The following is a 12,163-nucleotide window of genomic DNA, read 5'->3' on the forward strand; positions in this document are numbered from 1 at the left end:
TTTTTCGGGCTGGAGGCAGGGTTGTAGTGGAGTTCCCCAGGGGTCAGTCACTGTTGGGACCTTTGTTTTTCCTAATGTATAAATTTGGATGATTAAAAACTTGGAAACATGGTGAGTTGTGTGGCAGATAGCCTCGGACGTTAAAAGGACATAGACAGGCTGGTGGAATGGGTGGACAGGTGACAGAGGAAAATGAATGCAGAGAAATGTGAGAGGATTGATTTTGGTCGGAAGAATGAGGAGATACAACACAAAATGAGGGGTACAATTCTAAAGGGGCTTGGGATATATTCACGCGTTGAGCCCAGAGATGAGGAATTTCAGTAAGATAGATTGAAGAAGTTGGGACTGTTCTCCTTGGGAAAAGAGGGGAGATATGATCGATATATTTAAACTCAAGAGGGGTCTGGACAGGACAGAATGAGAGAAACTGTTTCCAGGTTGAGAACCAGAGGGCACCGATTTAATTAATTAGCAAATTATTTGCTCATTGGAACCATTCTATGGATTTTACAGAAGCGGTTCTGCAGTTTCCAGAGGGAATCAGTTTCCATCAGCTCTGCCAAGTTTTCAGCGTAAATGTTACTGCAGTGAGTGAAATGTTTCCATTTTTACTGCTGAACGGTGAGTCCTCTGTCCCTGTGTCCCTCTGTCCCTCTGTCCGTGTCCCTGTGTCTCTGTGTCCCTGTGTCCCTGTGTCCCTGTGTCTCTCTGTCCCTGTGTCCCTGTGTCACACTGTCCCTGTGTCCCTCTGTCCGTGTACCTCTGTCCCTCTGTCCCTGTGTCCCTCTGTCCCTATGTCACACTGTCCCTGTGTCCCTGTGCCTCTCTCTGTCCCTGTGTCCCTCTGTCCCTGAGTCCCTCTGTCCCTGTGTCCCTGAGTCCCTCTGTTCCTGTGTACCTCTGTCCCTGTGTCCCTTTGTCCGTGTCCCTGTGTCTCTGTGTCCCTCTGTCCCTGTGTCTCTCTGTCCCTCTGTCCCTGTGTCACACTGTCCCTCTGTCCCTGTGTACCTCTGTCCCTGTGTCACACTGTCCCTGTGTACCTCTGTCCCTCTGTCCCTGTGTCACACTGTCCCTGTGTACCTCTGTCCCTCTGTCCCTGTGTCACACTGTCCCTGTAACCCTGAGTCCCTCTGTCCGTGTCCCTGTGTCCCTGTGTCCCTCTGTCCCTGTATCCCTGAGTCCCTCTGTCCCTGAGTCCCTCTGTCCCTGTGTACCTCTGTCCCTGTGTCCCTCTGTCCGTGTCCCTGTGTCTCTGTGTCCCTCTGTCCCTGTGTCTCTCTGTCCCTGTGTCACACTGTCCCTGTGTCCCTGTGCCTCTCTCTGTCCCTGTGTCCCTCTGTCCCTGTATCCCTGAGTCCCTCTGTCCCTGAGTCTCTCTGTCCCTGAGTCCCTCTGTCCCTGTCCCTGTGTCTCTCTGTCCCTGTGTCCCTGTGTCACACTGTCCCTCTGTCCCTGTGTACCTCTGTCCCTCTGTCCTTGTGTCCCTGTGTCACACTGTCCCTGTGTCACACTATCCCTGTGTCCTTGTGTCCCTCTGTCCCTGTGTCTCTCTCTGTCCCTGTGTCCCTCTGGCCCTGTGTCCCTGACTCCCTCTGTCCCTGTGTCCCTCTGTCCCTATGTCCCTCTGTCCCTGTGTCTTTCTCTGTCCCTGTGTCCCTGTGTCTCTCTCTGTCCCTGTGTCCCTCTGTCCCTGAGTCCCTCTGTCCCTGTGTCCCTCTGTCCCTGTATCCCTGTATCCCTGTGTCCCTCTGTCCCTGTGTCCCTCTGTCCCTGTATCCCTGTGTCCCTCTGTCCCTGTGTCTTTCTCTGTCCCCGTGTCTCTCTCTGTCCCTGTGTCCCTGTGTCACACTGAGACATGGACTGCTGTTAGTCAATTCTGAATGAGGGTGGTGATGATGTCCAGATGATGTTCTGCAGCTGCAGGTAGACTCACGTCTCTCGGGCTCCATCTTCAACCTTCTGATCCTCCTTGCCCTCCATCACGGGGCTGCTGCGATCTTGCTGTGTCTGTCTGTCACCCTGGCTAGAATCTGGAACACTAAACAAGAGAAAACGCCATACTTGAAGCAGTTACTGCCGGACACTGCCCTTCCTCCCCACACTCCCAACATCACTGTGTCTAGCTGCCCTCAGCAGGAATTCCCACACAGCAAACAACTCGGAGATATGTGTGTGATACTGAGAACAAACTGAGAAATGTGATTGTCAGGGATACAAAGAACATAAGAACATAAGAACTAGGAGCAGGAGTAGGCCATCTGACCCCTCGACTTGCTCCACCATTCAATAAGATCATGGTTGATCTTTTTGTGGACTCAGCTCCACTTACCCGCCCGCTCACCATAACCCTTAATCTCTTTACTGTTGAAAAATTTATCTATCCTTGCCTTAAAAACATTCAATGAGGTAGCCTCAACTGCTTCACTGGGCAGGGAATTCAACAGATTCACAACCCTTTGTGTGAAGAAGTTCCTCCTCAACTCAGTCCTAAATCTGCTCCCCCTTATTTTGAGGCCATGCCCCTGAGTTCTAGTTTCACCCGCCAGTGGAAACAACTTCCCTGCTTCTATCTTATCTATTCCCTTCATAATCTTATATGTTTCTATAAGATCTCCCCTCATTCTTCTGAATTCCAATGAGTATAGCCCCAGTCTACTCAGTCTCCCCTCATAAGCCAACCCTCTCAACTCCGGAATCAACCTAGTGAATCTCCTGTGCACCCCCTCCAGTGCCAGTATATCCTTTCTCAAGTAAGGAGACCAAAACTGTACACAGTACTCCAGGTGTGGCCTCACCAGCACCTTATACAGCTGCAACATAACCTCGCTGTTTTTAAACTCCATCCCTCTAGCAATGAAGGACAAAATTCCATTTGCCTTCTTAATTACCTGCCGCACCTGCAAACCAACTCCTTGAGATTCCTGCACAAGGACACCCAGGTCCCTCTGCACAGCAGCATGCTGCAATATTTTATCATTTAAATAATAGTCCATTTTGCTGTTATTCCTATCAAAATGGATGACCTCACATTCACTGTACTCTGTGTCGAGTGGCATATGGACAGATACATGGATAGGAAAGGTTTAGAGGGATACGGGCCAAATGCAGGCAAATGGGGTTAGATTAGATGGGTATTTTGGTCGGCATGGACCAGTTTGAGCCGAAGGGCCTGTCTCCGTGCCGTAGATTCTATGATTCTAAAAACACTGACCACTTCAAGTAGTCTTTTTCCACCGGACGAAAACCTTTGATTACAAGAATCCTGAAGGTTTACGGAGAGTCCTTCACAACTCTGGCTGCCCACAGAATTCTGTCACCATCCTTCGCCTATTTCGTGATGACATGGGAACCAGGATCTCTGTAAGGAGATCGCTGGCTGGAATTCTCTGACCTTGCCCGCAGCTGGGATTCTCCAGTCCCGCTGCTGCGACTGGAGATACGGCTGAGTGCCAAATTCTCCGTTCTTGCTGGCAGCGGCAGCGGGGTGTGCAAGACTGGAGAATTCTGTCTCTATCTCAGTGAAGACTGGGGCTAAACAAATCTGTGCCATTGCATTAACACGCTGCTCAATCTTCCCCACTACAATATCACACCTAACCTTCAATAAGCACAACCCCATCCCCACAACCGCAGGATGGTGATAAGCTACAGGACGGATGAGAAATTATTCATCTGTGAAGCCTCTGCTCCAAAGCTAAAGTCGTTTCCAAATTCAGTCACTGAGTTTGAGGACAGTTCTTCACGCTGCAGTCGGGGCAGCATGGTGGGTGCGGGCTTGGAGGGCCGAAGGGCCTGTTCCTGTGCTGTAATTTTCTTTGTTCTTTGTTCTGTGCAGTGTTTAGTACACAGACAACCCTCCAAATCATTACTCGTTCCTTCATCGAAACATACAAGAGGACAGGCTTTACTTTAAATACCTGAAAACTCAGGTTCCCTTCTAACCTGTCCTCACAGAACACATCGTCCCCCAAAACCCACTAATCAAGATCTGCCATTGGCAGATGGTGAAACTCAACTTCAATAAACTCATCTGGAATTGAAAGCTACGGAAATATCAGGGATTGTCCAAAGACCTCAATTTGTTCACTGCTGTCCTTTAATGACTTTATCTGCCTTCTGAAACGGCCTAGCAAGTTATTCAGTTGTAATCTCTCTAACCGCATTGTGGGTGTACCTACACCTCAGGGATTGCAGCTATTCAAGAAGGCAGAACCACCTTCTCACGTCCCATGGAAGAAAGTAAAAGGCACCTCAAGGTGCTGGTGAAATACTAAGCCAGACTTTGCATAATACATACAAGCAACACGTTAATCCACTCGCTCTTCGAACCTGTCATTCAATAAGATCATGGCTGATAAATGTCACACTCCTACCTACCCCCCGATAACCTTTCACCCCTGTGTTAATCAAGAATCTATCTTGCTCTGTCTTAAAAATATCCACAGACTCTGCTTCCATTGCCTTTTGAATGACCTCAGAGTGAAGGCACCCCAGGGGCAAGCAATCATAATATGATTGAATTTTACACTCAGTTTCAGGGAGAGAAGAGTGGGTCTAAGCTAGTATTTTAAAATTGAATGAGGCCAATTATGTGGGAATGAGAGCAGAGCTAGCGAAAGTGAACTGGCGAATGAGGAAATGGAATAGTTCAATAGCAATGCATTGGCAAATATTGAAGGGCCTATTTCAGAATGCACAGAATAGATACAGTCCAATCAGAATGAAGGCAAATGGTATGTTGGCCTTCAAAGCGACAGGATTTGTGTACAGGAGCAGGAATGTCTTGCTGCAATCACACAGGGCCTTGTTGAGGTCACACCTGGAGTACTGTGTACAGTTTTGATCTCCTTATCTGAGGAAGGAAGTTCTTGTTGAGGAGGGAGAGCAGCGAAGGTTTACCAGGCTGATTCCTGGGATGGCGGGACTGATGAGGAGAGATTGAGTTTGTTATGATTATATTCACCGGTGTTCAAAAGCATGAGGGGGGGAATCTCATAGAAACTTATAAAACCATAACAGGACTAGACAGGATAGATGCAGGAAGGATATTCCTGATGGTGGGGGAGTCCAGAACCAGGGGTCACACTCTAAGGATAGACTGTTTAGAACTGAGGTGAGGAGAAATGTCTTCACCCAGAGAGTGGTGAGCCTGTGGAATTCACTACCACAGGAAGTAGTTGAAGCCAAAACACTGTATATTTCCAAGAAGCAGTTAGATATAACACTTGGGGCGAAGGGTATGGTGGGGGGGGGGGGGGGGGGGGGGGGGGGTGAGAGAGGCAGAATCAGGATATTGAGTTCAATGATCAGCCATGATGGTGATGAATGGTGGAGCAGGCTTGAAGGGCTGAATGGCCTCCTCCTGCCCCTATTTTCTATGTTTCTATGTTTGAACTGTAATTATTTTAATTGATGAGTAAAATATGGTTAATGGCAAAGGCTCGTGATTTACTGGAAATGAAATGACAGGAACTTTAAATGTAGCACCTGATGAACTGAATTTGGGGATTAAGTTGAGAAGGAAGATTGCCCGAACTCGCTCTCTGCCTGATATTCCATGTGTGGTGGTCAGTGAATGAGATTTAAAGTCATGGTGTGACCTGGGGGTAGTGCAATTGGATAAACACTCCTGCCAACCCGGTCAGAGCAGTAACTGGGGGCTCTTGGGGGATTTGAAATGCAGACCATGGCTGATTGGGTTTGGAATATTAATAATTGGTGAAGGGTAAAACACTCGGTTCCTTATGCATTAGTAAAGCAAAATGGTTCAGGAAGTTGCCAAGACCTTTCTAGAGATGGAAGATGTAGCCATTACTGGTTTACAAAAAAGTAACCAAGACTAAGCAAAGGGATTGGTGGATAAGTTGGAATTAGAATTAATGGCAGGAGTGAAGAAAACAGGCATTGCTGAGGTAATAGCACAGATCAAAAAGGAGGAGGTATTGGGGTTCTTGAGAAACATTAAGGTAGACAAGTCCCCAGGGCCTGATGGGATTTACCCCAGAATACTGAGAGAGGCAAGGGAGGAAATTGCTGGGGCCTTGAGAGAAATCTTTGTATCCTCACTGGCTACAGGGGATGTCACAGTAAGGAGTCTCACAACACCAGGTTAAAGTCCAACAGGTTTATTTGGTAGCAAATACCATAAGCTTTCGGAGCGCTGCTCCTTCGTCAGATGGAGTGGTCTCTGTTCTCCAACAGTGCACAGACACAGAAATCAAGTTACAGAATACTAATTAGAATGCAAATCTCTACAGCCAGCCAGGTCTTAAAAGGTACAGATAATGTGGTTGGAGGGAACATTAAACACAGGTTAAAGAGATGTGTATTGTCTCCAGACAGAACAGCCAGTGGGATTCTGCAAGACCAGGGGCAAGCTGTGGGGGTTACTGATAATGTGACATAAATCCAACATCCCGGTTTAGGCCGTCCTCATGTGTGCGGAACTTGGCTATCAGTTTCTGCTCAGCGACTCTGCGCTGTCGTGTGTCGTGAAGGCCGCCTTGGAGAACGCTTACCTGAAGATCCAAGGCTGAATGCCCGTGACTGCTGAAGGGCTCCCGGGCAGTCTCAGCTGAGATGCCGGGACCTATCGAGTAGGAGCTGGAAAGTGGGGTTAGACATTCTTGGCTAGCATTGCATGATGGGCTGAATGGTCTTTGAAATTTCTGGGAGCACTGATTCTGGCTAAAGAATGAAAATTGGAAATAAAATCAGTACAACACCATCAGACGATGGAGAACTCACATCTGTGTTTCCCATTTGCTGTGGGGAGTTGGGTTTGGGGCTGAAGTTGTCTATTTGAGTGTCAGCAGCTTGTTGAATGGATGGGTTGCCCTCCTTGCTGAGAGGGGAGTGTGATTTGATGTCAGGCACAGACTGACCTGAATCAGTATTGCATGATGCTGTGGTTGCGGTGGTATTAATGTTGAAAGTAACCTCCTCAGCAGATACACTTCTGAAGCTGTAATCTGACTGAAAGTCTCTTTTGTGGTTGTGTTATTTTTTGAGGCCTCTTATTGGAATTGATCACAAGTTTCTGCAGTATTGTGACATCCAACACGTTAGCTGCTGACACTTTAACACAGACTGACTAATGCTGTGCTTGCTGGATATATTCAGGGTCAAAAGTCAGGACAGAATCTGCAATGTTTGATTTCCTCGCTCAGAATCTGCTTCTGCCTCATCCGAGGGGAGGGAGGAATGTCTGCCCCTGGCACCCGAGCAAGGTGGGATTATCTCACCTGGACGCTGGCAGACATTGTCTTGGGCAGGATGGGGAAATTTAGAGAGCCACAGTGGCTATGACAGTGGCGGTGAGCTGCCGCTTTGAACTGCTGCAGTCCCTGAGCTGTACCTACACCCACAGTGCTGTTAGGGAGAGAGTTCCAAGTTCAATGGATATTGTCCAGGTCTTGTTGCATTTGAACATGGACTGCTTCAGCATCTGAGGAGGCGTGAATGCGCTGAACATTGTGCAATCATCGGCGAACATCCCCACTTCCAACTTTAGGGGCGGTGGTGGCGCAATGGTAACGTCTCTGAGACCACAGATGATTACACCACGACAGATGATAGAATTTAAACTCAATAAAACAAAGGCTATAAGTTCCTCTCCAAGTCACTGCACACAGATGAGAGACTTGGAGGGGAACCTCCAGCTGGTAGTGGTCCCAACCTGTGTGCCAAACAGCATAAGCAGCAAGTGATAGACAGAGCTAAGCAGTCCCACAACCAACAGATCAGATCTAAGCTCTGCAGTCCTTCCACACCCAGTTGTGAATGGTGTTGGACATTTAAACAAATCACTGGGGGAGGAGGCTCCACAAATATCCCCATCCTCAATGATGGAGGCAGCACCTCAGTGTAAAAGGTAAGGCTGAAGCATTCGCAGCAATCTTCAGCCAGTGGTCATCGTTAAACTTTTTGTTTAATGTCCAGATAGAAACAGAATTATAGAAAATGGGAGCAGGAGGAGGCCATTTGGCCCCTCAAGCCTGCTCCGCCATTCATTATCCAGCTCAATATCCTGATCCCTCCTTCTCCTCATATCCTCCGATACCCTTCGCCCAAAGTGCCAAATCTAATTGCTTCTTGAAAACATTCAGTGTTTTGGCCTCAGCTACTTTCTGTGGTAGCGAATTCCACAGGCTCACCACTGTCTGGGTGAAGAAATTTCCCCACACCTCTGTCCTAAATGGTCTACCCTGAATCCTCAGGCTGTGACTCCTGGTTCTGGACTCCCCCATCATCGGGAATATCCTCCCTGCATCGGCCCTGTCTAGTCCGATTAGAATTTTATAGGTTTCTATGAGATTCCCCGTTATTCTTCTAAACTGCAGCAAATACAATCATAACAGACTCAATCTCTCTTCATACATCAGTCCCACCATCCCCGGAATCAGCCTGGTAAACCTTTGCTGCCCTTCCTCGAGAGCAAGAACATCCTTCCTCAGAAAAGGAGACCAAAACTACACACAATACTCTCGGTGTGGCCTAACCAAGGCCCTGAATAATTGCAACAACACATCCCTGCTCCTGTGCTCGAAACCTCTCGCAATGAAGGACAACATACCATTTGTCTTCTTTACCGCCTGCTGCACCTGCATGCTTACCTTCAGTGACTGGTGCACAAGGACACCCAGGTCCTGCTGCACACTCCCCTCTCCCAATTTACAGCCATTCATCTTAATTTATAGTCTTTGTTTTATTGAGTTTAACCGTCTATCGTGGTGTAATCATCTGTGGTCTCAGAGACATTACCATTGCGCCACCACCGCCCCTAAAGTCGGAAGTGGGGATGTTCGTCGATGATTACACAATGTTCAGCACCATTCACAACTCCTCAGATACTGAAGCAGTCCATGTTCAAACGCAGCAAGATCTGGACAATATCCAGGCTTGGGCTGACAAGTGGCAGTAACATTCACGCCACACAAATACCAGGCAATGACCATCACCAATAAGAGAGACTCTAACCACCACCCCATGACATTCAATGGTGTAACCATCACTGAATCTCCCAACATCCTGAACTGGACCAGCCGCATACAAACTAGCTACAAGAGCAGGGTAGAGGCTCGGAATCCTGTGACAAGTAACTCACCTCCTGACTCCCCGAAAGCCCATCCACCATCTACAAGGCACAAGTCAGGAGTGTGATGGAATTCTCTCCATTTGTCAGGATAAGTGCAGCTCCTCAAGAAGACTGACAGCATCCAGGACAAAGCAGCCCCGCTTGATTGACACCCCATCCATCACCTTAACATTCACTCCCTCCACCACCATTGGACAGTGGCAGCCACGTGTACCATCTACAAGGTGCACTGCAGAAAAGCAACAATGTTCCTGTAGCAGCACCAAATAAAATGCTGGAGGTTCTGTGGGTGCACTGACCCCACATGGACTTCAGCAGTTTGAGAAAGTGCCTCCTTCTCAAGGGCAACGAAGGATGGGGAATAACCGCTGGTCTAGCCAGCGACAGCCACATCCCAAGCTGCTGCATGAAATGCCAGGGATCCACCTGAGATATTAAAGAGTTAATGCCCACTGTAGAGGGCACGGTGAACTATTGGGCTTGCATGAACGGCACAGAAACAGCTCATGGGAGCAAACTGACAAAACAGGTTAACCGCAGGCTCCAGCTTGCTGAGCCCGGCTGGGGTGCAAGTCTAGCTGAGTACGTGATAATGTTCTCTTTTGCGCTAACAAATGGCGTATCCTAAAGACATTATGCTGATGTTCTGATGGGTGGGGGTTAGAAGTAGTAAATGTGTATTTTAATAGGATGTTCTTTCTTATGCAGCAATTCCTGTAACTACTCGTTTTTGATTGAATCGGGTGATGAGTGCTTAAGTCTAGACATTTTTGATTTGAATCAGATGAAGTGTGTTTAAGCCTCGCTTGAAATCACATCTATCTGATGGGATTGTAAACTGTATAAAAGGGGTCAGCCTCATTGCTTCGTGGGCTTTTGCTAACTGACTCCCAGCACTGTATGGAAGTTACGTAGCAAAAGTTTGCCAGCTTGTACATGTAAGACAAATAAAGAACTTTTGAATCAGACAACAGTTGGTGTTTGCTTTGTATCAGGGACGGAAGAGTCTCACGATCAACAAACTAAACACACCTCCTCCATTTCCAAGTTGGCGAAACTGGAGTAAAGAACACTCAATCTGTAGCTCAATACAGACACTGTTCAAATCCTACCTCCCTGATCCTTGGATTATCACTGGCTCTGAGATGGGTAACTGTGTATCATTTACGTTAACCAATGGGATGCGGGTAAACTCCTTGCTGCCTTCTGGGGGAATGTTGCCCTCCATCACTTTGTAATAATCCTGCAGGAAGCGATACGTATCCTCGAAGCGATCGACCTCCACCTGCCGTGAAAAGGAGAGTTGCATTGAGATTCTCCATCCTCCAGTGGGCCCTGTCCTTCCAGCTCGTTGCTCCCTGTATTCAACCTTCTTTTCAAATGACTGCATGACGTCCCCACCACCCCACCCCACCCCACCCCCGCCTCTCTCTGTAACTGCCTCAAGTCTCTTAGGCCCTGGTAGCCTGGTATGGGCGGCATGGTAGCACAGTGGGGCATGGGTGGGGGTTAGAAGTAGTAAATGTGTATGGTATGGTAGCACAGTGGTTAGCACTGCTGCTTCACAGCTCCAGGGTCCCGGGTTCGATTCCCGGCTCGGGTCACTGTCTGTGTGGAGTTTGCACATTCTCCTCGTGTCTGCGTGGGTTTCCTCCAGGTGCTCCGGTTTCCTCCCACAGTCCAAAGATGTGCGGGTTAGGTTGATTGGCCAGGTTAAAAATTGCCCCTTAGAGTCTTGGGTTGCATAGGTTAGAGGGATTAGCGGGTAAATATGTGGGGGTAGGGCCTGGGTGGGATTGTGGTCGGTGCAGACTCGATGGGCCAAATGGCCTCCTTCTGCACTGTAGGGTTTCTATGATTTCTATGATTTGATTTCTAAGTCGTGTGTTAAATCCTGAAATCTCTCCACCTCGCATTGTCTTTAAGATGTTCCTTAGAACTCCGATCTGTCAAATCTGCTATCTCTCAAATATCCACTGACAAAGAGTCATGACTGAGGGAGTGCCGCACTGTCAGAGGGTCAGTATTGAGGGAGTGCCGCACTGTCAGAGGGTCAGTACTGAGGGAGTGGCGCACAGTCAGACGGTCAGTACTGAGGGAGTGCCGCACTGTCAGAGGGTCAGTACTGAGGGAGTGCTGCACTGTCAGAGGGTCAGTACTGAGGGAGTGCTGCACTGTCAGAGGGTCAGTTATGAGGGAGTGTCGCATTGTCAGAGGGTTAGTACTGAGGGAGTGCCACACTGTCAGAGGGTCAGCACTGAGGGAGTGCCGCACTGTCAGAGGGTCAGTACTGAGGGAGTGCCGCACTGAGGGTCAGTACTGTGGGAGTGCCTTACTGTTAGAGGGTCAGTACTGAGGGAGTGCTGCACTGTCAGAGGGTCAGTACTGAGGGAGCGCCGCACTGTCAGAGGGTCAGTACTGAGGCAGTGAACATAGAACATAGAACAGTACAGCACAGAACAGGCCCTTCGGCCCACGATGTTGTGCCGAGCTTTATCTGAAACCAAGATCAAGCTATCCCACTCCCTATCATCCTGGTGTGCTCCATGTGCCTATCCAATAACCGCTTAAATGTTTCTAAAGTGTCTGACTCCACTATCACTGCAGGCAGTCCATTCCACACCCCAACCACTCTCTGCGTAAAGAACCTACCTCTGATATCCGTCCTGTATCTCCCACCACGAACCCTATAGTTATGCCCCCTTGTAATAGCTCCATCCACCCGAGGAAATAGTCTTTGAACGTTCACTCTATCTATCCCCTTCATCATTTTATACACCTCTATTAAGTCTCCCCTCAGCCTCCTCCGCTCCAGAGAGAACAGCCCTAGCTCCCTCAACCTTTCCTCATATGACCTACCCTCCAAACCAGGCAGCATCCTGGTAAATCTCCTCTGCACTCTTTCCAGCGCTTCCACATCCTTCTTATAGTGAGGTGACCAGAACTGCACACAATATTCCAAATGTGGTCTCACCAAGGTCCTGTACAGTTGCAGCATAACCCCACGGCTCTTAAACTCCAACCCCCTGTTAATAAAAGCTAACACACTATAGGCCTTCTTCA

The 12,163-nt window shown here is 48.4% G+C and overlaps 1 protein-coding gene across 1 annotated transcript in view; it reads right to left on the minus strand.

The window, feature by feature from the left end:
• The window catches only part of spef2 (sperm flagellar 2), a 386,645-nt gene that overhangs the window by 140,558 nt on the left and 233,924 nt on the right, over positions 1-12,163 (minus strand). The window contains exons 25-26 of the mRNA XM_078213897.1: positions 10,213-10,385; positions 1,937-2,041 (exon numbers count right to left, since the gene is read on the minus strand). Coding sequence (XP_078070023.1) covers positions 1,937-2,041; positions 10,213-10,385 — 278 coding nt within the window. The remainder of the gene's footprint in view (positions 1-1,936; positions 2,042-10,212; positions 10,386-12,163) is intronic.

Source organism: Mustelus asterias, chromosome 6 (genome assembly GCF_964213995.1).
Source record: "Mustelus asterias chromosome 6, sMusAst1.hap1.1, whole genome shotgun sequence".
NCBI classification, from domain to species: Eukaryota; Metazoa; Chordata; class Chondrichthyes; order Carcharhiniformes; family Triakidae; genus Mustelus; species Mustelus asterias.